The sequence below is a fragment of the Globicephala melas genome, chromosome 11 (assembly GCF_963455315.2).
Source record: "Globicephala melas chromosome 11, mGloMel1.2, whole genome shotgun sequence".
Lineage (NCBI taxonomy): Eukaryota > Metazoa > Chordata > Mammalia > Artiodactyla > Delphinidae > Globicephala > Globicephala melas.
The window spans coordinates 60,399,577-60,423,336 of NC_083324.2; the positions used below are offsets into that span (position 1 = coordinate 60,399,577).

The 23,760-nt window shown below is 37.8% G+C and overlaps 1 protein-coding gene across 5 annotated transcripts in view; it reads left to right on the forward strand.

The window, feature by feature from the left end:
- COL21A1 (collagen type XXI alpha 1 chain) overlaps positions 1-23,760 on the forward strand; it is a 186,018-nt gene that overhangs the window by 131,648 nt on the left and 30,610 nt on the right. For 4 of the 5 annotated variants that reach the window (XM_060308278.2, XM_060308277.1, XM_070046682.1 and 1 more), the window contains exon 16: positions 5,971-6,024. The exons of the other annotated variant lie outside the window; for it this stretch is intronic. In XM_060308278.2, coding sequence (XP_060164261.1) covers positions 5,971-6,024 — 54 coding nt within the window. The remainder of the gene's footprint in view (positions 1-5,970; positions 6,025-23,760) is intronic. 5 annotated transcript variants of the gene reach the window in all.

A 23,760-nucleotide genomic window follows, 5' to 3' on the forward strand; every position in this document is an offset into this window, starting at 1 on the left:
AACACCATATACAAAATTAACTCAGAATGAATTAAAGACCTAAGTGTAAGACCTGAAACCACAAAACTTCTAGAAGAGAGCGTAGGCAGAACTCTCTTTGACATAAATCATAGCAATATTTTTTGGATCTGTCTTCTAAGGCAAAAAAAAAAAAAAAAAAAGTAAAAATAAACAAATGGGAACTAATTAAACTTAAAAGCTATTGCACAGCACAGGAAACCCTCAACAAAGTGAAAAGGCAACCTATTGAGTGAGAGAAAATATTTACAAATGATATGATGTACAAGGGATAAATATCTCAAATATATAAACAGCTCATACAACTCAATATAAAAAAAAACCCAATTAAAAAATGGACAGAAGATCTGAATAGACATTTCTCCAAAGAAGACATACAGATGGACAGCAGGCATATGAAAAATGCTCAACATCACTGTTAGACTAATGCAGATCAAAATCACAATGAGATATCACCTCATATCGGTCAGAACGGCTATCATCAAAAAGAACACAAATAACAAATGTTGGAGAATATGTGGAGAAAAAGGAACACTTGTACACTGTTGGTGGGAATGTAAACTGATACAGCCACTTTGGAAAACAGTATGGAGGCTTCTCAAAAAACTAAAAATAAAATTACCATGTGACCCAGTAGTTCCACTCCTGGGTATATATCTGAATAAGTTAAAACACTAATTCAAAAAGATATATGCACCCTGGTGTTCATAGCAGCACTATTTACAATAGCTAAGATATAGAAGCAACCCAAATGTCCATCAACAGATGAATGGATAAAGAAGATGTGGTGTATATACACAATGGAATATTACTCAGTCATAAAAAAGAATGAAATTCTGCCATTTGCAACAATGTAGATGGACCTAGAGTGTATTATGCTTAGGGAAATAAGGCAGAGGAAGACAAACACTATATGTTATCACTTTTATGTGGAACCTAAAAAAATAAAATAAAAGAATATATAACAAAACAGAAACAGACTCACAGACATAGAGAACAAACTAGTGGTTACCAGTGGGAAGAAGGAAGAGAGGAGGGGCAAGTTATGGGTAAGGGATTAATAGATGCAAAATACTCTGTGTAAAGTAGACAAGCAACAAGGATATATTGTACAGCACAGGAAATATAGCTGTTATTTTGTATAACTTTATAAAATTTGTATAACTTTAAAGAGAGTATAAACTATAAAAATATTGAATCACTATGCTGTACACTTGAAATTAATATAATATTGTAAATCAACTATATTTCAAAAAAATAAGTACATAGATGAGAGGGAAAAAAACATGAATATATAATTCTCAAAACCAAAAAGATGTAAAATGGCTCTTAAATGTATGAAGATGTTCAACTTCACTCATAATAAGACAAATACAAATTGAAACCATGCTAAGATATAATAACCCACCCATTAGGTTGGCAAAAGTTCAAAAGCTTGATAGTGCAGTCTGCTTGGCAAGGCTGTGAGTAAACAGGCATTTTCATACATTGCTGGAAGCAAAGCAAAATAGCAACCCTTACAGGGATATGTGACAATAATTGTGCCAGGCAGAATTGAAAGTGGCCACCACCTCCTGGTGCTCCAGCCTTTTCATAAACCCCTACCTTTGAGTGTGCCCAGGACCTATGACTTGCTTCTAATCAACAGATGTCACTCCTGTAATGATGTTACATTATGAAAAGCTCCACTTAGAGCCTGCTTGCTCTGGGGAATTTCCTTGCTGGCTTGATGAAGTAAGTAGCCATTGGTGGCAATGAAACAAATTCTGCCAACAAAGTGAGTGAATGTGGACGAAGATACTTCTGCAGTCAAGCCTCTAGATAAGAACACAGCCCAGCAGACCTCCCAATCAGCACCTTATAAGACCCTACACAGGGGCTTCCCTGGTGGCGCAGTGGTTGAGAGTCTGCCTGCTGATGCAGGGGACACGGATTCGTGCCCCGGTCCGGGAAGATCCCACATGCCGCGGAGCGGCTGGGCCCGTGAGCCATGGCCGCTGAGCCTGCACATCCAGAACCTGTGCTCCGCAATGGGAGAGGCCACAACAGTGAGAGGCCCGTGTACAGCAAAAAAAAAAAAAAAAGACCCTACACAGAGAACTCAGTAAAGCCATGCCCAGACTTCTGGCCCCAGAAATTATGAAATAATCAATATGTGTTGTTTCAAGCAGTTAAAAAATAATTCACTCTGCCTAAATTATAATGCCAAACCATAGTGGTACAAATTAAAAAATAACATTATTTGAAAAGAGTGTATCCTGCAACAAATCGTACGAGTAAAGAACCGTTAAAACTCCCATTCTTTGGTGGCAGCAGACTAGCTAACTTTTCTGGATCTCTCCTTCTGTTTCTAGAGCTGTGCAAGGCACTTTCACAAAGGCTCTTATTTTAATGGTCACACACCTTCCACCAGATTTTGAGGATTGCAATGGCCACAAACTAAATTAGTCCCCATTCTTTTATTTTTTTCTGGGTGAGTACCAAAGACCACCACATGAAAGGAAATACACAAGCAATGCAAGTTTCACATCTCTGTTTTGGGTTAAATTTGCTTTTTAAAAATAACTGGTTTCTTGTGGAATAAATCATCTTTGACATTAGCTGCAGAGACTGGATTGAGGAATAATGTTAGCATGACACTTTCTCAATTATCTTATATCAAGAAGGAATTAATAATAGAATGGCAAAATGATAAATTAGAGGTAAGGACATGCTATATGACTTTTTCTCTACCAGCCAAACATTGGTTTATACCAGGATCTCCAGGTCATAAAAGCAATCAAGTGATCAGATTAAGTTCTGGTTATAGTATTGAATTTCATATACTAGTTGTGTATCACACTGGATAATTGTATGGAAAATGACTAAGCAGAAATCATCCTTTCATATCCGAATGAAACATTATTAAAAGAATGAAGAAAGAAAACAAAAGAATGAAGAGAACATTCCTACGTAAAGATTACTGGCCATCATCTTGTTGTAATTACACTGCATAATCTTCCAACAGCATATGCGATAGCCCTACCTGCAAATGTTTTTCCCATTTCCTTTATCTTCTCAAAATCGAGTATTTAAGAATAAATCATCCATTCCTCCTTCCTTGATGTGCTCCAATGGTTGTAAAGCAGGGAACATATAGTCTTACATATATTCGTATATTGTGTTCAGCACTATTCTAAGTATTCTGGGTGATTAAACAAAAAACAAACAAAAATACCTCATATGGGATGTGTTTCTTGCCTTTAAAGAATGTGCAAGCCAGGAAAACAGTTCCTACATAGAGACACCTACTGAACAATGATCTAAACTACAGATTTGCTTAAGTAAGACGGTCACATATGACAGTACCTGGAGGTGAGAGAAGTTAAGCGACCTAATGACTTACAACTCTGCCATCGTTCTCAAATCATCAGAATTAGCTGTTCACATAAATTTCTGGGCCCTGCCATGCAGAGTTTCTGACTCAGTAGGTCTGCAGCAAGGCCTGGAAGTTTGCATTTTGAAGTTCCCAAGTGAGGCGAAGCTGATCTGGCTGGGTTGGGGACCATCCTTGAGAACCACTGACACGGGTGATTCCACCTGATGTTATCAAATTGGTCCCGCTGTTACAAAATCAATACTCATAAAATGTTGGTAGAGAGGAAAGTTGCCTTTAATCAGAATGCCAGCAATCTGGGGAGATGATGGACTCAGTGTCCTCCCAAAAACCACCTCCGAAGATCCTGCTCAGCCATAAAAGCTTTTAAAGGGAAACAGGAAGTAATCTCAGTTAATCATTGGGCAGGGGGTCAGAGTGGTTGCCATCCCCCACTGTATGCCAGCTTGAGTGCAGACTTGTCAACTCCTCGTGATCTTTCTTTAGATCCTATCTCGTTCACACGGTTTGCAAGATTACTGAATGGGAAGCTAGGGAAAAGTTCTGGTTATCTGGTAATTACTTATTCTTCATTTCTACTTCTTTGATCTACGGAAAGAACCAACAAGTTAGGCAAAGTATTATGTGATCAAAAGATTTGAAAGGTGTGCTAGGGCCAGAGATGAGTAGAGCACAGGGGTGCCTGGTGTAAGGTTAGTGTCAAGACAAAGGGGTGCCCCCTGCAGAAAGCTCTTTCCTGCAAAGAGTTTTTTCCTGCCCGAAGCTACTTACACTGACTACTGCTGTGAGTGTCGAGTTCAGGATTGTTATTGTATAATTTCCCTCTGGCATTAGGACCTGCCATAGCCCTTTTCTCTAATCGTTTAGGCTTTTTAACTGGTGGGTTTTGTGAATCTAACATCCATCTCTGTTTCTCTGATATTTTCATAAGATTTTCTGTAGAACCGTTGGGTAAGCAGGACCTCCCTGCGCTCTAGTTTGGTTAATTTACAGGAAAACATTATTCTTTTCCCCTTCTATCCTCAACTGTCATCTAGTGTTTGTAAATAAAATTGGAACAGATGAAATATTTGGCTTTAGCTGGTATTTCCCTGTGCTAATGAATTGCAAGGATTCATAAAAGTGGGGGAAGCAGTGTTTATATAATGTGATAAGGCTGGATTTTTTTTCCTAAGGGCTGATTGTGTTAGCCAAGTATTATTGGTTCTTCCCTCTGTGGTTCATTTTGTACAATTTGGGGAGTTCATTAGAATATGAAACTATGGAAAATGGTGTTGGCATATGCTTCAGCACATGTATTCTGAGATCTTTTCCCCCTTAAACTTATTTTGACTCAGGTATTTGAGTTAGTTACAAGCAAAATATTTTCGTTTTTGTTTTACTTTCTCTCTTGCTCTCATGTAGGATGAAATGTTCTCTCTGGTACAATGCCAAGTGTGGCACAATTGTTTGCAGAGAACTTTGCTTGTTAAGATGTAATACTTTGCTGAGCAGACACACAGTATCAAGGCTCTTGATGACTGATAGATTTCAAGAAGTCTAAATGTTTGAGGGTGTGTGTGTGGTGTGTGTCTGTGTCTATTTCAAGGGACTCTCCCCAACCGCTCTTTATTTTCGTCCAGGCATTTTAATAGCTGTATTGATCTGTGGATATTATACATTTTAGGATTAAATTCAGCTAATACTTATTGTTTTAGTAGGCATAGTGTCAGATACGTTTTTACATGCTAGCAATTGATTCATTTGGGAAAAACTTAAAGCGTTCCAGAAAGTGGGTGTAAAATAAGGTGCGTAAATAATTCGAGCAGAGTAATTTGAAGATATATAACTGAAAACTATTATAATTTGAACAGCTACTTAAAATACAAGTTTTAGATGTTTATTTTAAATAGATACTGGATTAAAGTGCTAAATAATTTCAAGTAATAACCTATAAATAGCTGCATTCTTAATGAAAGTTTTCTTTTGATTTTAAAATGCAACTCTTGAGAGGCAAGGTCACATTATGTCCGACAGGTGAAAAATTTTAAAGTAAAAATAAAAATAGATATGAAAAAGACTGATATAAATGTGATATAAGTCACATTTACTTTGAAGAGAAGAATAATCCTATTCTCATAAGAAGTATACAAGTACCCCAGTTATTTTATAACAACTCAATTATCTGCTGTCATGTATAGATTTGATATTTATATAGTCACCTTATGAATTTCAGAATGAGTTATCTGATGTCAGGAAAAGTTGATATCAATAATCCAGACAACAAGGACCTACTGTATAGCACAGGGAACTATATTCAATGTCTTGTAATAAACTATAATGGAAAAGAACCTGAAAAAAATATACATAAAACTGAATATATATGTATAACTGAATCACTTTGCTGGACACCTGAAACTAACACAACATTGTAAATCAACTATCAATTTTTTAAAAGGAAAGGAAAGGAAAAAAAATAATGCAGAAGTAATTTTTGTTTTTGTCTATATTTAACATGCTTTAGTATGTAATGTCACATATTATTTTAGTGAGCATATGTGCAAATGGAATTCTCTATTTCTTTTTATCATTAAAAGGGAGAAGCAGGACCTCCAGGTGCTCCAGGGCAGGATGGATCACGGGGTGAGCCTGTGAGTACCTTCTTGATTCAGTTCTAAAGGATGACGTCCTTCTCCTGTCATAAAATTCTTTGACTATTTAAGTTCTCCTCCCAGATGCCCTATGCTTGTTCAGTGACTTCCAGACTAGGATTGTAGAAGCTCTTTGTGGAATACTGTAAAATATTAAAATATTCAATCCTCTTTTACAAACTGGGAAGAGTTTTGCTAGCAGGAAGTTTATGTGATGAGTCTAAATTACAAAGTTCTAAAAAAAGACAAGCATGGTGCTGAGACAAGGAATTATGGCAGTGAGATAGTGGAGGTTATTTAGATACAATCTCTCCTCCTAAACCAGCAGATAGAAAACTGAGAGTTACTGAGTGAGACTTTATCCCCTCTCCCACCCCACCCCATCAGCTCAGAGAAGGCAAGAAAAGATCCCTTATTCCTTTTTCTCTGACTCCTCTGTCTTTCCTGCTGAATGGTGGAGAGGAAGCCAGGTTTGCTGTGCCAGGAGATGTACTCTGTTAGGAAAGTAATCAGTAGATTTTGTGTCTAAAGTTTGCCCATGTTATCTGTATATAATTCTTCTGGGCTGTACTCTCTTCCAACTAAGAACATATAGCATTATGTTATTCTGTTATTTTGACAATTAATGAAAACTTGGTTGTTAGTAATATATCTCATGAAGATTGATCTTTACCATTTATGAAAAAGCTTTGAAAACAGGAAAAAAAAGAAAGTTTATATATTTGGTGATGCAAAGATATGAAGACTCTTGGGTTGGGTGTGGATGCTGGTTTTAAGTATTTGTAATGAATGTTTTGGCCCCACTAAAAAGGATATGTTTACTTTATATGTTCTATAATGTGGCAGCCAAGAAAATTAGTGGTGCTTAAGTTGGAAGGACGGACACTCTTAGAAAAAATGCTTTAAAGCTAATTAAACACAGCTTATAGTAGCCAGATGGTGATTCATTCCTGCATGCAGATTGGTAAATATGAACACTAACTCTTAGAATTCAAATTGAGGACAAAGGATGTATTTCATTGGGAAATGATTACATTGCTTTAAAGCACAATTACATGTACATGCCTGTGCTTTGAAATTTAAAGGCTGCTATTGGTCAGTCCTAAGAGTAATTTAGTCCTTAGGGTAATTTACATTCTAAGTGACAAATGATACCCAGTTGACTTCAATCCAGGTGATAAACTCAGTTCTAACACTTGCTGGATTTATTAGAATTTGTTTCAACTGTGTATCACTGTGTTTAAGGATTATAATCTTTTAGTCATTCATTCAATAAGCATCTGCTCTGTGCCAGACATTATATTAATTGAGGAGAAAATGAAGATGAATTTGTCAGGGTCCTGCCCTCAGGAGTCAGATGTGCCAATAGATGCAAATATCGTATAAATGTTATAGAGGGAGGTGCGGGAGGCTTGCAAAGTTGGAGGAGATGTATATGATGCTAAATGAGTTTTGGTACATCATTGAAAAGGATGCATTCTTCTTGTTTAATAACCATTTCTTGAGATATGATTCACATACTACTGTATAAAACTTACCTATTTAAAAAGTATAAGGATACATTCTTAAACAAGATGTTCTCTTAGCCAAATTGTGGAGTATAAATAGGAGTTGTCTTCTTGTTTGCCCCCTAAGGCAGAAACCTGTAACATGTTCCAAAATACAGAAATGAAAGAAATCGTGATACTTTGGGAAAACTGAAATTACGTCAAATTGCTTAGGATAGATGGAGGGAGTGGGATAGAAATACTAGATGAGGTTGCAGGGGTAGGGAGAGGCCAAATCAAGAAAGGCCTTCTATGTCTGTGCTATTTGGACTTAAATCTGAGAGTAATCGGAGGCATTCAAAGGGTCTAAGTAGGGAAGCGAGGTGTTCAGATTTAGAAAGTTTTAGAGAGGTCACTTGACAGCAGAAAAGAGAATGGGTAAAGGGGGGCAGATGTGGAGGGCAGAGCCCAGCAGCAGGCCAGCTGAGCCCTGCCACCTCCACCTCCAGCTAAGGCAAGAATATTCAGAGTTGAGAGAGGGAGAGTGGGACTGATCTGAAATGAACTAAAAAAGCATCAGCAGAGCTCAGGGATCGATTGGATGTGGGTAACATGAAAAAAGATGACTCTCAAAGTCTTGCTGTGTGGATGGAGGCACAGGAAGACCAAGCAATAAACAAGAAATAGAGCAAGAGGAATTAATTTTGTCTGGGGAGGTGATCTTATGATATTTTCACGTGGGACAATAGCAAAGGCATTCAAATACGAGGCCTATACTTTGCATCCTTAGAGTAGACATGGAAACATGGGGACTAATATAGTTCTGATGAGAAATAGTGGGTCAGATTCAAGACAGTTTTAGACGAATTTCTGTGAATACTAGGTGTAGTAGGTTGAAAAGTGTTCCCCCCACCAGGATATCAGATTCCAATGACTAAAACTGATAAATGTTATCATATTTGAACAAAGAATATTTGCAGGTGTGATTAAATTAAGGGTCTTGGGGAGATTATCCTGGCTTGTCTGAAGGGAGGCTGATCTAATCAGTTGAAAGTCCTTAAGAGCAGAACTGAGGTTTCTCAGAGGAGGCAGTGAAATTGGAGTGATGTGGCCGCAAGTCAAGGAATGCTGCCAGAAGGCAGAAAAGGCAAGGGATGGATTCTCCCCTAGAGCCTCTGGGGGAGTACAGATTTCCATCCTCCAGAGCTGTGAGAGAATAACATTCTGTTGCTTTAAGCTACCAAGTTTCTGGAAACTTTTTACAGCAGCCATGGTAGACGAGTACACTGGGCTTCTCATCTAGTCTAATCTTTAACAATCATTTATGTAATGAATCTATGTAAAAAGCCTCTGAGTCCTACTGATACATATCAAACTCTTTGTAGCACATGTGTTGATCTACTTGGACTTAAAGCAAGTAGATAAGCAGGTTTAAATGACAATTTGGTTAAATGTGAGACTCCTCAATCACTAATATTTTCTGATTCATCAGTTTGTTAAACTGTCATGTTTTGCAAAGCTTCTTTTGTCCACTTCATATTTTTCTACATCTTTGCATTATTCTATTTAGTAACTTTTAGCCCATATGTCTTCTCTGTACTATTATTCATCATATTGCAAAATTGGAACAACTTAAATGTCTGATACTTAATGTATTAGGTATGTAAACTGTCATGTAAAAATATAATACTCTATGAATATGTATGCATAAGGAAGGATCTACATGGCAAACATGTGGTTTAATCATGTTTTGGTTACTTTGCTTATTTCCAGCCATGTTGCTTTTTGATGTCTGTTATGTTCCATTTTTTGCTTGTCTGTGTTTTATTTTCTCCTGTGAGCATGCTATTGCTTTTGTAATACATTACTTAAAAATTAAGGCATGGCTTTTGAGTGTTGGGCAGTGTTTCTTTGTTTTTCAAACATATTAAGCTTGTCAGACTGCATTTCCATTTTTGTGCCAAGGAATGGAGAACCATCAGATTGCTTCAAGGAATGCTCAGTTGTTGGAAATGTGTCTTCCTAACTTGCAAAATCATTCTGATTTTACCTTGTGCAGTTAGGTGGATGGGGAGACAGGGCAATACAGGAGCAGCAGCACACCAAATTTACTCATAGTTGAAAAATAATAACTGCACACATTCATTTTTGATCAAATCCGCTTATCGACCAAATTATCACATTGAACAGGTACTTGACTTTGGCCAGTGGTTGTTGACCAAGTTACCTGAACTGTCATCATTTCCCCTGATGTTCATCATAGCTGTTCTATGCTGGTCCAAGCCTGATGACGTCCTGTGTTTAGTGTAGCATTTCTTCTCAGGCGTCTGATCCATCAGATCCCTAGTTTTCTTTTTTCCTTTTTTTTTTTTGGTGGTACGCGGGCCTCTCACTGTTGTGGCCTCTCCTGTTGTGGAGCACAGGCTCCGGACACGCAGGCTCAGCGGCCATGGCTCACGGGCCCAGCCGCTCCGCGGCATGTGGGATCTTCCCGGACCAGGGCACGAACCCGTGTCCCCTGCATCCGCAGGCAGACTCTCAACCACTGCGCCACCAGGGAAGCCCAATCCCTAGTATTCTGATCACCAGCCCGCCCACTGTGCACAGGGCATGATGACTCATGGTGAAGACTTGTAGGCAGGACTTGGGTTCTACTCTTGGAGCTGAGATCCCTGGAGCCCCATGAAGAGAGAAAGGATGCCACATTTCCTGGAGCTACAGAGGTGAGCACATCTTTCTTAGTTAAGGATGCCTTAAGTCATTTTATTTTGGACACTTTTACTGTATCATTTTTCCAGGGATGCAGATGTGGGGATCACTGTACTGTATTTGAGGACATTGGCTCATAGAGGCTTTTGTTTCCTTCTCCTCATGCCTTTCAAATTCTTTAGAAAGGCATGCCTTTCTAAACCATAGCTTACGCTTGTCTTTATGGTGTGTGTCAACTACTGAGGCAGTTCAAGTCGTCATTTAGTTAAGAGACAAGTAGATCTTTTGTTTAATCACCTTTTCTATGGTGCAATTATGTGATATGCCATGTTATGCATAGAGGTCAAAGGCATAAAATCCTTGGGGGAAGTGAATGTTGACTTGCTGTGGTGGTTTCCCACGTGGAATAATCCTCTTTGTTACACTAGCTTTGTGGAGATGTCTTTATTTACCCACTTCACTGTATTTTTTTTATTTCGATTGAGGAGAAAGGTAGGAGGAAGAAGCCCCACTAGTTGTGATGCTGTTCTTATTTGATTTGCAATTGTATGGCAAGCTTTTTAAAGTCGGTACATGTTTGTAAGATTTTTTTTCCCACTCCTCTTTCAGGAACCAGGAGGGGCACATCCTCCGTATGTGTTGAGTGAAAGAACCTTAACCTGATATCTGCCATTAGGAATTTCATATGGCACTTAGTGTGAAGGCAGCCCACATTTAACAACTAAGAAAATTTGGAAAATTCAATTGTATTTATTATTGTAATAATGCTAGTTCCAGGGTTATGTTTTAAAACCTGATTGAGAATAACTCTTAGAATGCATTTTGAATTAAACAATGTAAATATCCAGTTTATTTACAGGAGTGACTACATTTGTAAGCAATATCTACAACTTTTTGGTCTCCCAAAGCATGGCATTTGGCATTGTCATGACTGCAAAAATATTATATGTTTTTCTTTAACCTTACTAAGTAACTGTTGGCCCATTATCTGTACAAATTAATCAAGTCCCACTAGGTTTACTTATGGATCTGTTTCTTTTCTACCATGAATGATTTTATTGATATAGTAAAAACAGGCCATCAAATGACTTTAAAAAGCAACATCATGGATTTTAAATTTAGAAGCTCAGTGCCTAAGGTACTGATCATTGTTTTACTGTTGTTCTGAAGAAATCTTTTTAACTGTGATCATTGTAAAACCATTAATAAGCATTAAAGGAATACTTATATGAATCTTCTTTATTCATTTCTTTGTAATTTGAAAGAGGCTTTATTGAACCTTGAAATGACAAGAGGAATTAATTCAATCGAACGTATAAAATGATGCATGATTAATTCTCAGAACAGGTGACATATCCTCTGAGTCAATAGAATGTTATTGCTGCTTCCAGGGGCTCTGTGTTCCCATTGGCATGGGGATTGATGATGCCCATCTCTGTTTTGAAGAGAGTGGGTGAGAGGAAAATTGGTACAAGATATTGAGTCTAGATTTCAAGCTTTTAGGACTTCGACTTTAAAATTATGTTCTGTAGTCATATGGGGGCCAGGGGTAGTTTTGCACACTTTCATTAAAAACCTTTGGTATAAGGTCCTTATACGATATTCTTGAATTAGTCCAAATACGTTCTCCATTTTCAAGACAAGGCATATTTTATTTTAATACTCGGTTCATGATCCATATAGATGGCTATGTTAGCAGATGAAATTAGAAAGTTTTGCACTCAATCTACTTTCATGAGTGTGGAAATTATGTTTTTTTATATGATTTGATTAATGTACCCTTTGGTAACTAGATTGTTTCATTCTAAAGATCTCTTTCTTGGTTTTTATGTTTAAAAAATATTTTCAAAATGCTTCAGTGTGTACCACACTGAACACTACACAAATGTTTGATGCCTTTGAAAGTTGACAGCAGAAAATCACTGATGTTCTAGGTGTGTTTAAGTGATGTAAAAACACAGATGGGGAATTTCTGGGAAAGAGCACTTGAAAATTTTTGCTTATATCAAAATACATTTTTATTTCTGAGAATCAGGGAGGCATCTAATAATTAGGTAACTGATTGCCAATAGTTCTAGATACTTAGATATCTATAAAATGACTTTTGTAACTTTGAATACTGAACTGAAGTGTTCCATTTTTTGAAGTAGAAATAGTTAAGTCATAGGTGTGTTACTCGTTTCTTTAAAAGATTACAGCTTTGAAATGCTTTTGGCAAAGATACACACTTTGGGGGTTGTAGAAAAAAAACAAACATGGTATGTTTTAACAAAAGATTATATTAATCACGAGTAGACTAGTATTTATGAATACATTCCAGAAGTCCTGTAGTACTCTAATGGTTCACAATGAATTTAATCCAATGGAAATTATCAACACGAGATAGAATATAAATTTCTTTTAGTAAGCAATTAGAACATAGGCACTAGACTTTTTCAATGAAAATATTTCTTGCAAATGAAATATAAAGAGTAATTTGATGAACTAAAATTAAACCAGGGGAAAGGAGTTGAATGATGATTTATTTGTTCTAAGAACTACGAATAATTTCTTTGTTCTGATAGAATTTTCTTCCTTTCTGCTGTCTACATAAAAAGAAGGCACTTACTTGGTGGATTTAGGTGAAATGTGAAGAACTTCTGAACAATGTATTTCAAAAAGGGATTGAAACCGCCAGTAGAGAGCTTTAAAATTGTTGCAGATTCTTATTGAGACGTGTAGTCAGGTGCTAATATTTGCTGAACAATCACAGAATGTACAACATTGTACCAGGTAGTTTTGGATGGGACATTTATTCTCCAGTTAGAGAAGTAGAAAATTCACTCAAGAAACATACTGTACAGAGGTGTATATCAAAATCCTACAGTGGATTAAGACTCTTAAAAGCCATTAAAGACAAGTGAAGTTAAGGGCTTCCCTGGTGGCACAGTGGTTGGGAGTCCGTCTGCCGATGCAGGGGACACGGGTTCGTGCCCCGGTCCGGGAAGATCCCACATGCCGCAGAGCGGCTGGGCCCGTGAGCCATGGCCGCTGAGGCTGCGCATCCGGAGCCTGTACTCCGCAACGGAAGAGACCACAACAGTGAGAGGCCTGCGTACCGCAAAAAAAAAAAAAAAAAAAAAGACAAGTGAAGTGAATCATGAAAGGCAGACTATTAAGATTTTTGATGAAGGTTTAAAGACTGGCAGGAAAATGAACTGTAGTAGTTTTTAACCAGAGGCATACGTAAATTATAAGAAAATTCAATTGGTAGAAAATTATAAATCAAACAAGAAAACACCTTGATAACTATCCTAGCTTAACCCTCAACACAAATAATTTTCAAGAGAGTCTTAAAAAAAATAGAGAGCACTGTGATTCAGAGAACTTTAGCCAGAATCACCAGAGGTGGCTATTAAAATTCAGTTTCCTGGGCCCATCCCCATCCTAATGATTCAGAATCAGGGACTGAATCACAGGAAACTGCATTGTTTTTTTTTGGGTTTTTTTTTTAACATCTTTATTGCAGTATAATTGCTTTACAATGGTGTGTTAGTTTCTGCTTTAAAACAAAGTGAATCAGTTATACATATACATATGTTCCCATATCTCTTCCCTCTTGCATCTCCCTCCCTCCCACCCTCCATATCCCACCCCCCTAGGTGGTCACAAAGCACTGAGCTGATCTCCCTGTGCTATGCGGCTGCTTCCCACTTGCTATCTACTTTACGTTTGGGAGTGTATATATGTCCATGCCACTCTCTCACTTTGTCACAGCTTACCCTTCCCCCTCCCCATATCCTCAAGTCCATTCTCTAGTAGGTCTGTGTCTTCATTCCCATCTTGCCCCTAGGTTCTTCATGACCTTTTTTTCCCCTTAGATTCCATATATATATGTTAGCATACGGTATTTGTTTTTCTCTTTCTGACTTCACTCTTTATGACAGATTATAGGTCCATCCACCTCACTACAAATAACTCAATTTCGTTTCTTTTTATGGCTGAGTAATATTCTACTGTATATATGTGCCACATCTTCTTTATCCATTCATCTGTTGATGGACACTTAGGTGGCTTCCATGTCCTGGATATTGTAAATAGAGATGCAATGAACATTTTGGTACATGACTCTTTTTGAATTATGGTTTTCTCAGGGTATATGCCCAGTAGTGGGATTGCTAGGTCATATGGTAGCTCTATTTTTAGTTTTTTAAGGAACCTCCATACTGTTCTCCATCATGGCTGTATCAATTTACATTCCCACCAACAGTGCAAGAGGGTTCCCTTTTCTCCACACCCTCTCCAGCATTTATTTTTTCTAGATTTTTTGATGATGGCCATTCTGACCGGTGTGAGATGATATCTCATTGTAGTTTTGATTTGTATTTCTCTAATGATTAATGATGTTGAGCATTCTTTCATGCGTTTGTCGGCAACCTGTATATCTTCTTTGGAGAAATGTCTATTTAGGTTTTCTGCCCATTTTTGGATTGGGTTGTTTGTTTTTTTGATACTGATCTGCATGAGCTGCTTGTAAATTTTGGAGATTAATCCTTTGTCAGTTGCTTCATTTGCAAATACTTTCTCCCATTCTGAGGGTTGTCTTTTCGTCTTGTTTATGGTTTCCTTTGCTGTGCAAAAGCTTTGACGTTTCATTAGGTCCCATTTATTTTTGTTTTTATTTCCATTTCTGTAGGAGGTGGGTCAAAAAGGATCTTGCTGTGATTTATGTCATAGAGTGTTCTGCTTATGTTTTCCTCTAAGAGTTTGATAGTGTCTGGCCTTACATTTAGGTCTTTAATCCATTTTGAGTTTATTTTTGTGTATGGTGTTAGGGAGTGTTCTAATTTCATTGTTTTACATGTAGCTATATAGTTTTCCCACCACCACTTATTGAAGAGGCTGTCTTTTCTCCACTGTATATTCTTGCCTCCTTTATCAAAGATAAGGTGACCATATGTGCATGGGTTTATCTCTGGGCTTTCTATCCTGTTCCATTGATCTATATTTCTGTTTTTGTGCTAGTACCATACTGTTTTGATTACTGTAGCTTTGTAGTATAGTCTGAAGTCAGGGAGCCAGATTCCTCCAACTCCGTTTTTCTTTCTCAAGATTGCTTCGGCTTTTCAGGGTCTTTTGTGTTTCCATATAAATTGTGAAACTTTTTGTTTTAGTTCTGTGAAAAATGCCAGAGGTAGTTTGATAGGGATTGCATTGAATCTGTAGATTGCTTTGCGTACTATACTCATTTTCACAATGTTGATTCTTCCAATCCAAGAACATGGTATATCTCTCCATCTATTTGTATCATCCTTAATTTCTTTCATCAGTGTCTTATAATTTTCTGCATACAGGTCTTTTGTCTCCTTGGGTAGGTCTATTCCTAGATATTTTATTCTTTTTGTTGCAATGGTAAATGGGAGTGTTTCCTTCATTTCACTTTCAGATTTTTCATCATTAGTATATAGGAATGCTAAAGATTTCTGTGCATTAATTTTGTATCCTGCTACTTTACCAAATTCATTGATTAGCTCTAGTAGTTTTCTGGTAGCATCTTTAGGATTCTCTATGTATAGCATCATGTCATCTGCAAACAGTGACAGACTTACCTCTTCTTTTCCTATTTGGATTCCTTTTGTTTCTTTTTCTTCTCTGATTGCTGTGAATGAAACTTCCAAAACTATGTTGAATAATAGTGGTGAGAGTAGGCAACCTTGTCTTGTTCCTGATCTTAGTGTAAATGGTTTCAGTTTTTCATCATTGAGGATGATGTTGGCTGTGGGTATATCGTATATGGCCTTTATTATGTTGAAGAAAGTTCCCTCTACGCTTACTTGCTGGAGGGTTTTTATCATAAATGGGTGTTGAATTTTGTTGAATGCTTCCTCTGCATCTATTGAGATGATCATATGGATTTTCTCCTTCAATTTGTTAATATGGGGTACCAGATTGATTGATTTACGTATATTGAATAATCCTTGCATTCCTGGGATAAACCCCACTTGATCACAGTGTATGATCCTTTTAATATGCTGTTAGATTCTGTTTGCTAGTATTTTGTTGAGGATTTTTGCATGTATGTTCATCAGCGATATTGGCCTGTAGTTCTCTTTCTTTGTGACATCTTTGGTTTTAGTATCAGGGTGATGGTGGCCTCATCGAATGAGTTTGGGAGTGTTCCTTCCTCTGCTATATTTTGGAAGAGTTTCAGAAGGATAGGTGTTAGCTCTTCTCTAAATGTTTGATAGAATTCACCTGTGAAGCCATCTGGTCCTGGGCTTTTGTTTGTTGGAAGATTTTTAATCACAGTTTCAATTTCAGTGCTTCTGATTGGACTGTTCATATTTTCTATTTCTTCCTGATTCAGTCTCGGCAGGTTGTGCATTTCTAAGAATTTGTCCATTTCTTCCAGGTTGTCCATTTTATTGGCCTACAGTTGCTTGTAGTAATCTCTCATGATCATTTGTATTTCTGCAGTGTCAGTTGTTACTTCTCCTTTTTCATTTCTAATTCTATTGATTTGAGTCTTCTCCCTTTTTCTCTTGATGAGTCTGGCTAATGGTTTATCAATTTTGTTTATCTTCTCAAAGAACAAGCTTTTAGTTTTATTGATCTTCACTATTGTTTCCTTCATTTCTTTTTCATTTATTTCTGAGCTGATCTTTATGATTTCTTTCCTTCTGCTGACTTTGGGGTTTTTTTTGTTCTTCTTTCTCTAATTGCTTTAGGTGTAAGGTTAGGTTGTTTATTTGAGATGTTTCTTGTTTCTTAAGGTAGGATTGTATTACTATAAACCTCTTAGAACTGCTTTTGGTGCATCCCATAGGTTTGGGGTTGTCATGTTTTCACTGTCATTTGTTTGTAGGTTTTTTTTTTTAAAGAAGATGTTGGGGGTAGGAGTTTGTTAATTAATTAATTTATTTTTGCTGTGTTGGGTCTTCGTTTCTGTGCGAGGACTTTCTCAAGTTGTTGCAAGCGGGGGCCACTCTTCATCCCAGTGTGTGGGCCTCTCACTATCGCAGCTTCTCTTGTTGCGGAGCACAGGCTCCAGACGTGCAGGCTCAGTAGTTGTGGCTCACGGGCCCAGCCGCTCCGCGGCATGTGGGATCTTCCCGTACTGGGGCACGAACCCATGTCCCCTGCATCGGCAGGCGGACTCTCAACCACTGCACCACCATGGAAGCCCCGGAAAAGATACTTGATACGATTTCAGTTTTCTTAAATTTACAAGGCTTGATTTGTGGCCCAAGATATGATCTATCCTGGAGAATGTTCCATGAACACTTGAGAAGAATGTTTATTCTGTTGTTTTTAGATGGAATGTCCTATAAATATCAATTAAGTCCATCTTGTTTAATATATCATTTAAAGGTTGTGTTTCCTTATTTATTTTCATTTTGGATGATCTGTCCATTGGTGAATGTGGGGTGTTAAAGTCCCCTACTATGATTGTGTTACTGTTGACTTCCCCTTTTATGGCTGTTAGTATTTGCCTTATATATTGAGGTGCTCCTATGTTGGGCGCATAAATATTTACAATTGTTATATCTTCTTCTTGTATTGATCCCTTGATCATTTTGTAGTGTCCTTCTTTGTCTCTTGTAATAGTCTTTTAAAGTCTATTTTGTCTGATATAAGAATTGCTACTCCAGCTTTCTTTTGATTTCCATTAGCATTGAATATCTTTTTCCATCCCCTCACTTTCAGTCTGTATGTGTCCCTAGGTCTGAAGTGGGTCTTTTGTAGACAGCATATATATGGTTCTTGTTTTTGTATCCATTCAGCCAGTCAATGTCTTTTGGTTGGAGCATTTAATCCATTTACATTTAAGGTAATTAGTGATATGTATGTTCCTATTACCATTTTCTCAATTGTTTTGGGTTTGTTATTGGTCTTTTGGGTTTGTTATAGGTCTTTTCCTTCTCTTGTGTTTTCTGCCTAGAGAAGTTCTTTTAGCATTTGTTGTAAAGCTGGTTTGGTGGTGCTGAATTCTCTTAACTTTTGCTTGTCTATAAAGATTTTTATTTCTCCATCAAATCTGAATGAGATCCTTGCTGGGTAGAGTAATCTTGGTTGTAGGTTTTTCTCCTTTGTCACTTTAAATATGTCCTGCCACTCCCTTCTGGCTTGCAGAGTTTCTGCTGGAATATCAGCTCTTAACCTTATGGGGATTTCCTTGTGTGTTATTTGTTGTTTTTCCCTTGCTGCTTTTAATATATTTTCTTTCTATTTAAGTTTTGATAGGTTGATTAGTATGTGTCTTGGCATGTTTCTCCTTGGATTTATCCTCTATGGGACTCTCTGTGCTTCCTGGATTTGATTAACTATTTCCTTCCCATATTAGGGAAATTTTCAACTATAATCTCTTCAAATATTTTCTCAGTCCCTTTCTTTTTCTCTTCTTCTTCTGGGACCCATATAATTCGAATGTTGGTTCATTTAATGTTGTCCCAGAGTTCTCTGAGACTGTCCTCAATTCTTTTCATTTTTGTTTCTGCTCTGCAGTAGTTATTTCCACTATATTATCTTCCATGTCACTTATTCATTCTTCTGCCTCAATTATTCTGCTATTGATCCCTTCTAGAGAATTTTAAATTTCATTTACTGTGTTATTCCTCACCGTTTGTTTTCTCTTTAGTTCTTCTATGTCCTTGTTAAATATTTCTTGTATTTTCTCTATTCTATTTCCAAGATTTTGTATTATCTTTACTATCATTATTCTGAATTCTTTTCCAGGTAGACTGCCTATTTCCTCTTCATTTGTTAGGTCTGGTGGGTTTTGGCCTTGCTCCTTTATCTGCTGTGTGTTTCTCTGTCTTCTCATTTTGCTTAACTTTCTGTGTTTGGGGTCTCCTTTTCTCAGGCTGCTGGCTCATAGTTCCCGTTGTTTTTGGTGTCTGTCCCCAGGGGCTAAGGTTGGTTCAGTGGGTTGTGTAAGCTTCCTGGTGGAGGGGGCTAGTGCCTGTGTTCTGGTGGATGAGACTGGATCTTGTCTTTCTGGTGGGCAGGTCCATGTCTGGTGGTGTGTTTTGGGGTGTCTCTGGCTTTGTTACGATTTTAGGCAGCCTCTCTGCTAATGGATGGGGTTGTTTTCCTACCTTGCTAGTTGTTTGGCATAGGATGTCTAGCACTGTAGCTTGCTGGTCCTTGAGTGAAGCTGGGTCTTGGTGTTGAGATGGAGATCTCTGGGAGATTTTCACCGTTTGATATTACGTGGAGCTGGGAGGTCTCTTGTGGACCAGTGTACGAACTTGGCTCTCCCACCTCAGAGGCACAGCCCTGATGCCTGGCTGTAGCACCAAGAGCCTTTCATCCACATGGCTCAGAATAAAAGGGAGAAAAAAAAAGAAAGAAAGAAGATAAAATAAAATAAAAAAGTAAAATAACATAAAATAAAGTTATTAAAATAATTATTAAAAAAGTTTTTTTAAGTAATTAAAAAAACAAACACAGAGAGAACCCTAGGACAAATGGTAAAAGCAAAGCTATAAAGACAAAATCACACACAGAAGCATACACATTCACACTCAGAAAAAGAGAAAAGTGGGAAAAAAAAATATATATATATATCTTTGCTCCCAAAGTCCACCTCCTCAATTTGGGATGATTCGTTGTCTATTCAGGTATTCCACAGATGCAGGGTACATCAAGTTGATTGTGGAGATTTAATCCTCTGCTCCTGAGGCTGCTAGGAGAGATTTCCCTCTCTCTCCTTTGCTCACACAGCTCCCGGGGTTCAGCTTTGGATTTGGACCCGCCTCTGCGTGTAGGTCGCCTGAGGGCGTCTGTTCTTCTCTCAGACAGGACTGGGTTAAAGGAGCAGCTGATTCGGTGGCTCCGCCTCACTCAGGCCGGGGGGATGGAGGGGTACAGATGCGGGGAAAGCCTGCATCGGTAGAGGCCAGCGTGACGTTGCACCCGCCTGAGGCACACCACACTTTCTCCCGGGGAAGTTGGCCCTGGATCACGGGACCCTGGCAGTGGCAGGCTGCACAGACTCCCGGGAGGGGAGGTGTGGATAGTGAACTGTGCTTGCACACAGGCTTCTTGGTGGCTGCAGCAGCAGCTTTAGCGTCCCATGCCCATCTCTGGGATCCACGCTGATAGCCGCGGCTCGCGCCCGTCTCTGGAGCTCCTTTAAGCGGCACTCTGAATCCCCTCTCCTCACCCACCAGGTAACAAAGAGGCAAGAAAAAGTCTCTTGCCTCTTCGGCAGGTCCAGACTTTTTCCTGGACTCCCTCCCGGCTAGCCGTGGTGCACTAACCCCTTCAGGCTGTGTTCACGCTTGCTTCCAGTCCTCTCCCAGCGCTCCGACCGAAGCCGAGCCTCAGCTCCCAGCCCCGCCTGCCCCGGCGGGTAAGCAGACAAGACTCTCGGCCTGGTGAGTGCCGGTCGATTGCCCTCTGCACCCCTGTTGCTGTGCTCTCCTTCGTGGCTCCGAAGCTTCCCCCCTCCGCCACCCGCAGTCTCCTCCCACGAAGGGACTTCCTAGCGTATGGAAACCTTTACTCCTTCACGGCTCCCTCCCACTGGTGCAGGTCCCATGCCTATCCTTTTGTCTCTTTATTTTTTCTTTTGCCCTACCCGGTACGTGGGGAGTTTCTTGCCTTTTGGGAGGTCTGAGGTCTTCTGCTAGCGTTCAGTGGGTGTTCTATAGGAGCAGTTCCATGTGTAGATGTAGTTCTGATGTATTTGTGGAGAGTAAGGTGATCTCTGCGTCTTTCTCTTCCGCCATCTTGAAACTCCTGCTCGGCAACTGCATTGTTAATGGCTTCCCTATGTGGGTCTGATGTAAAGTTTAATAACTAGTGAAATTGAGGCTATGTTACAGAATGATCAAAAAAGAGGAATATGAAGGTAGTAGAAAGACAAAAGTCACCTACTCGAGTAGGTTAATTAATGTCACTAAATTTAATTTTAGTGACATTGGTAGAGGAAAATGGAATCATGATATCTTATTATCCTTTTAGGCCATATGTGCTTTAATATCTTTCTGTGGCTAAATAAACTTCAATATTGCCATAAATGAGACTAAGAAATTATACTTCCAAATAGATTTAGTTCTCTTGGTATGTTTAAAGTACCTTATTCATTTTTGACAAACTCACAATTCTGTGTTGTACAACAAAGATGCATCTATATGCAATTGAACAAGACTAAATTTGTTTATATGAGGATAGATAAAGATAGGAATTTGGTCATTTAAATTTGTTTTATTATATCTTCAATTTTACATGAGTTTTTAGGCTATCAATTTTCCTGGAAATTTACTTTAAATATTATGTAGTATTTAAAGATATAACAATCTTTAGATCTGATGTATTAACATTTTTATTTGGGTAAAGTTAACCACTCTTACTGTAGGGAAATAGGTACATGCTCCCTGGTAAGGCTAATCTTGTCAAATGCCAAATTCCTAGCCTTTTTTTTTTTTTTTTTTTTTATGAAAGAAATTGCTTCTTAAACACAGTGTTGTCCTTTCCTAAGAAATATTGATGCCTTTGTCTAACAGTGTATCCTTAGCAATGTGTGAAAAATTGTCCGTGGAAATAACCTCCCGAGGCATGAAAACTAAGCAAATGTGTTATTGGTCTCTGAGGTCACAAGTGTGAGTCATGTTAAGAGGCTTCCAGCATTGATCTTCCAGCTTGCAGTATACTTCTTGCTCGTTGTTTTAGATTTTTTGTTATTTTTCTTTTAAGCAAATGATAGCCACAACCATGAAAAGACTTGAAAGACTGATGTTTAACAATAGTTTCTTGGATGACTTAAGTGTGAGGAAAAAAAATCTGAGAATTTTTTGAAAGATAAAAATTTTACAGGTTAACTACTATTTATTGTACATTTTAATTATATTTTATTCTATAGTTATATTTATTCTTTTTATTTATTATTTATTATACATTCTTATTTATTTAACTGCTCTTAAATGGGCAAAAAATAAAGAAGTTGTGTGGTAAGTTTGAAAATCTGCCTTCACTTACCCAAATCCTATTCCCATCACCAAAGATAATAATGAATGTTACTCATTCAAAGATAATCTTTCTAAACTTTTTCTTTGCATATGCAATGAAAGAAGATTAGAAGTAAAGTTGAAAATATTTTTTAAAAATACATAAATAAAGCACACATTTTTTAAATAAAAATTGTGTCCACTGAAACTTTAACTTCACAATATTATGGACATTCTACCCTATCTGGTTATAAAAGAAAATATAAAATCAATCTCATGTCATTTTGTTTAAGCATGGATGCATTTCATTCAACTTCTATTGATGTCACGTATGTTTTCCTTGCCTGAGGCCACAGTCAGCCCCCAAATTTTTCTTCTTTTAGGATTAGGGTTAGGGTTTTATTGCATAAAAAAGTTTATGCAATATTTTGGGGAAGGAAGTATTCCTGTAAGTCGAATTTATGACTTCAAAATATAGCCTATGCTTTATTCCTGATTTTAAGCAGGACTATCTAGTGTTTCATCAAGTATGATGTTTACAATTGGTTTCTGATTGATTCAGATTCAGGTTCACAAAGTTCTAATGTTATATTAGTAAGAGTTTTCACTAAATAATGCATGATAAATTTTACAAAATTCATTTTTAGTATCTTTTGAGAAGATTGTGTATTGTTCTTCCTCTAAATTATTAATATAGTAACTTGCATGAACATAACATTGATTGGATATACTTCATGTTCAACACTCATTGCATCCTGAAACAAGCCCTATTTAATCATGCTTTACTTTTGTTCATGTGCTGCTATATTTGATTTACTAACATTATAGTAACTCCATTTGCACTTGTATTAACAAATTAGTTTAGCTTGTAGATTTCTTTTTTAGGTATTATTCTTGACTGGTTTTGTTATTAGGGTTATGATGGCCTCATAATTTGGATTTCGATGAGCTCCATCTTTTTTAATGCCCTGGATAAGTTTAAATAACATGGAAACTATCTGGTCCTAGGATATCAGATAATATTTCTGTGGTAGGGAAAATAATGACTCCCCCTCCCCCCCAAAATATCCATATCATAATCCCTGGAACCCTGGAGCATGTGAATATGTTACCCTATATGGTAAATGAACATTGCAGATATAATTAAGGTTAATGACCTTGAGAGGAGGATATTATCTTGGATTATCTATGGGCCCAAACTATTCATGACTAATTAAATGTGGAAGAAGCTGAATGAGGAATGGGTCAAAAACATTCAACTTGAGAAGGACCTGACCGGCCATTGCTGGTGTTGAAGATGGAGGAAGGGGCCATGAACTAAAGAATGTGGATGCCTCCAGAAGCTGGGAATGGCGCTCTGCTTGCAGCCTTCAAGAAAACGGAGACTTTGGTCCCTTCAACTGCAAGGAATTAAATTCTGCCAGTAACCTGAATGGACAGGAAATAGATTCTTCCCTAGAGACTTCAGAAAGCTGTGCAGCCTTGCCAACTCCTTGAATTTAGCTCCGTGCTGGACTTGTGACCTACAGAACTGTAAGAGAATAAATGTGTGTTGTTGTAATTTTCATGGGTTAATAGAAAAGTAATATGAGTTCCTTAAATTTTTT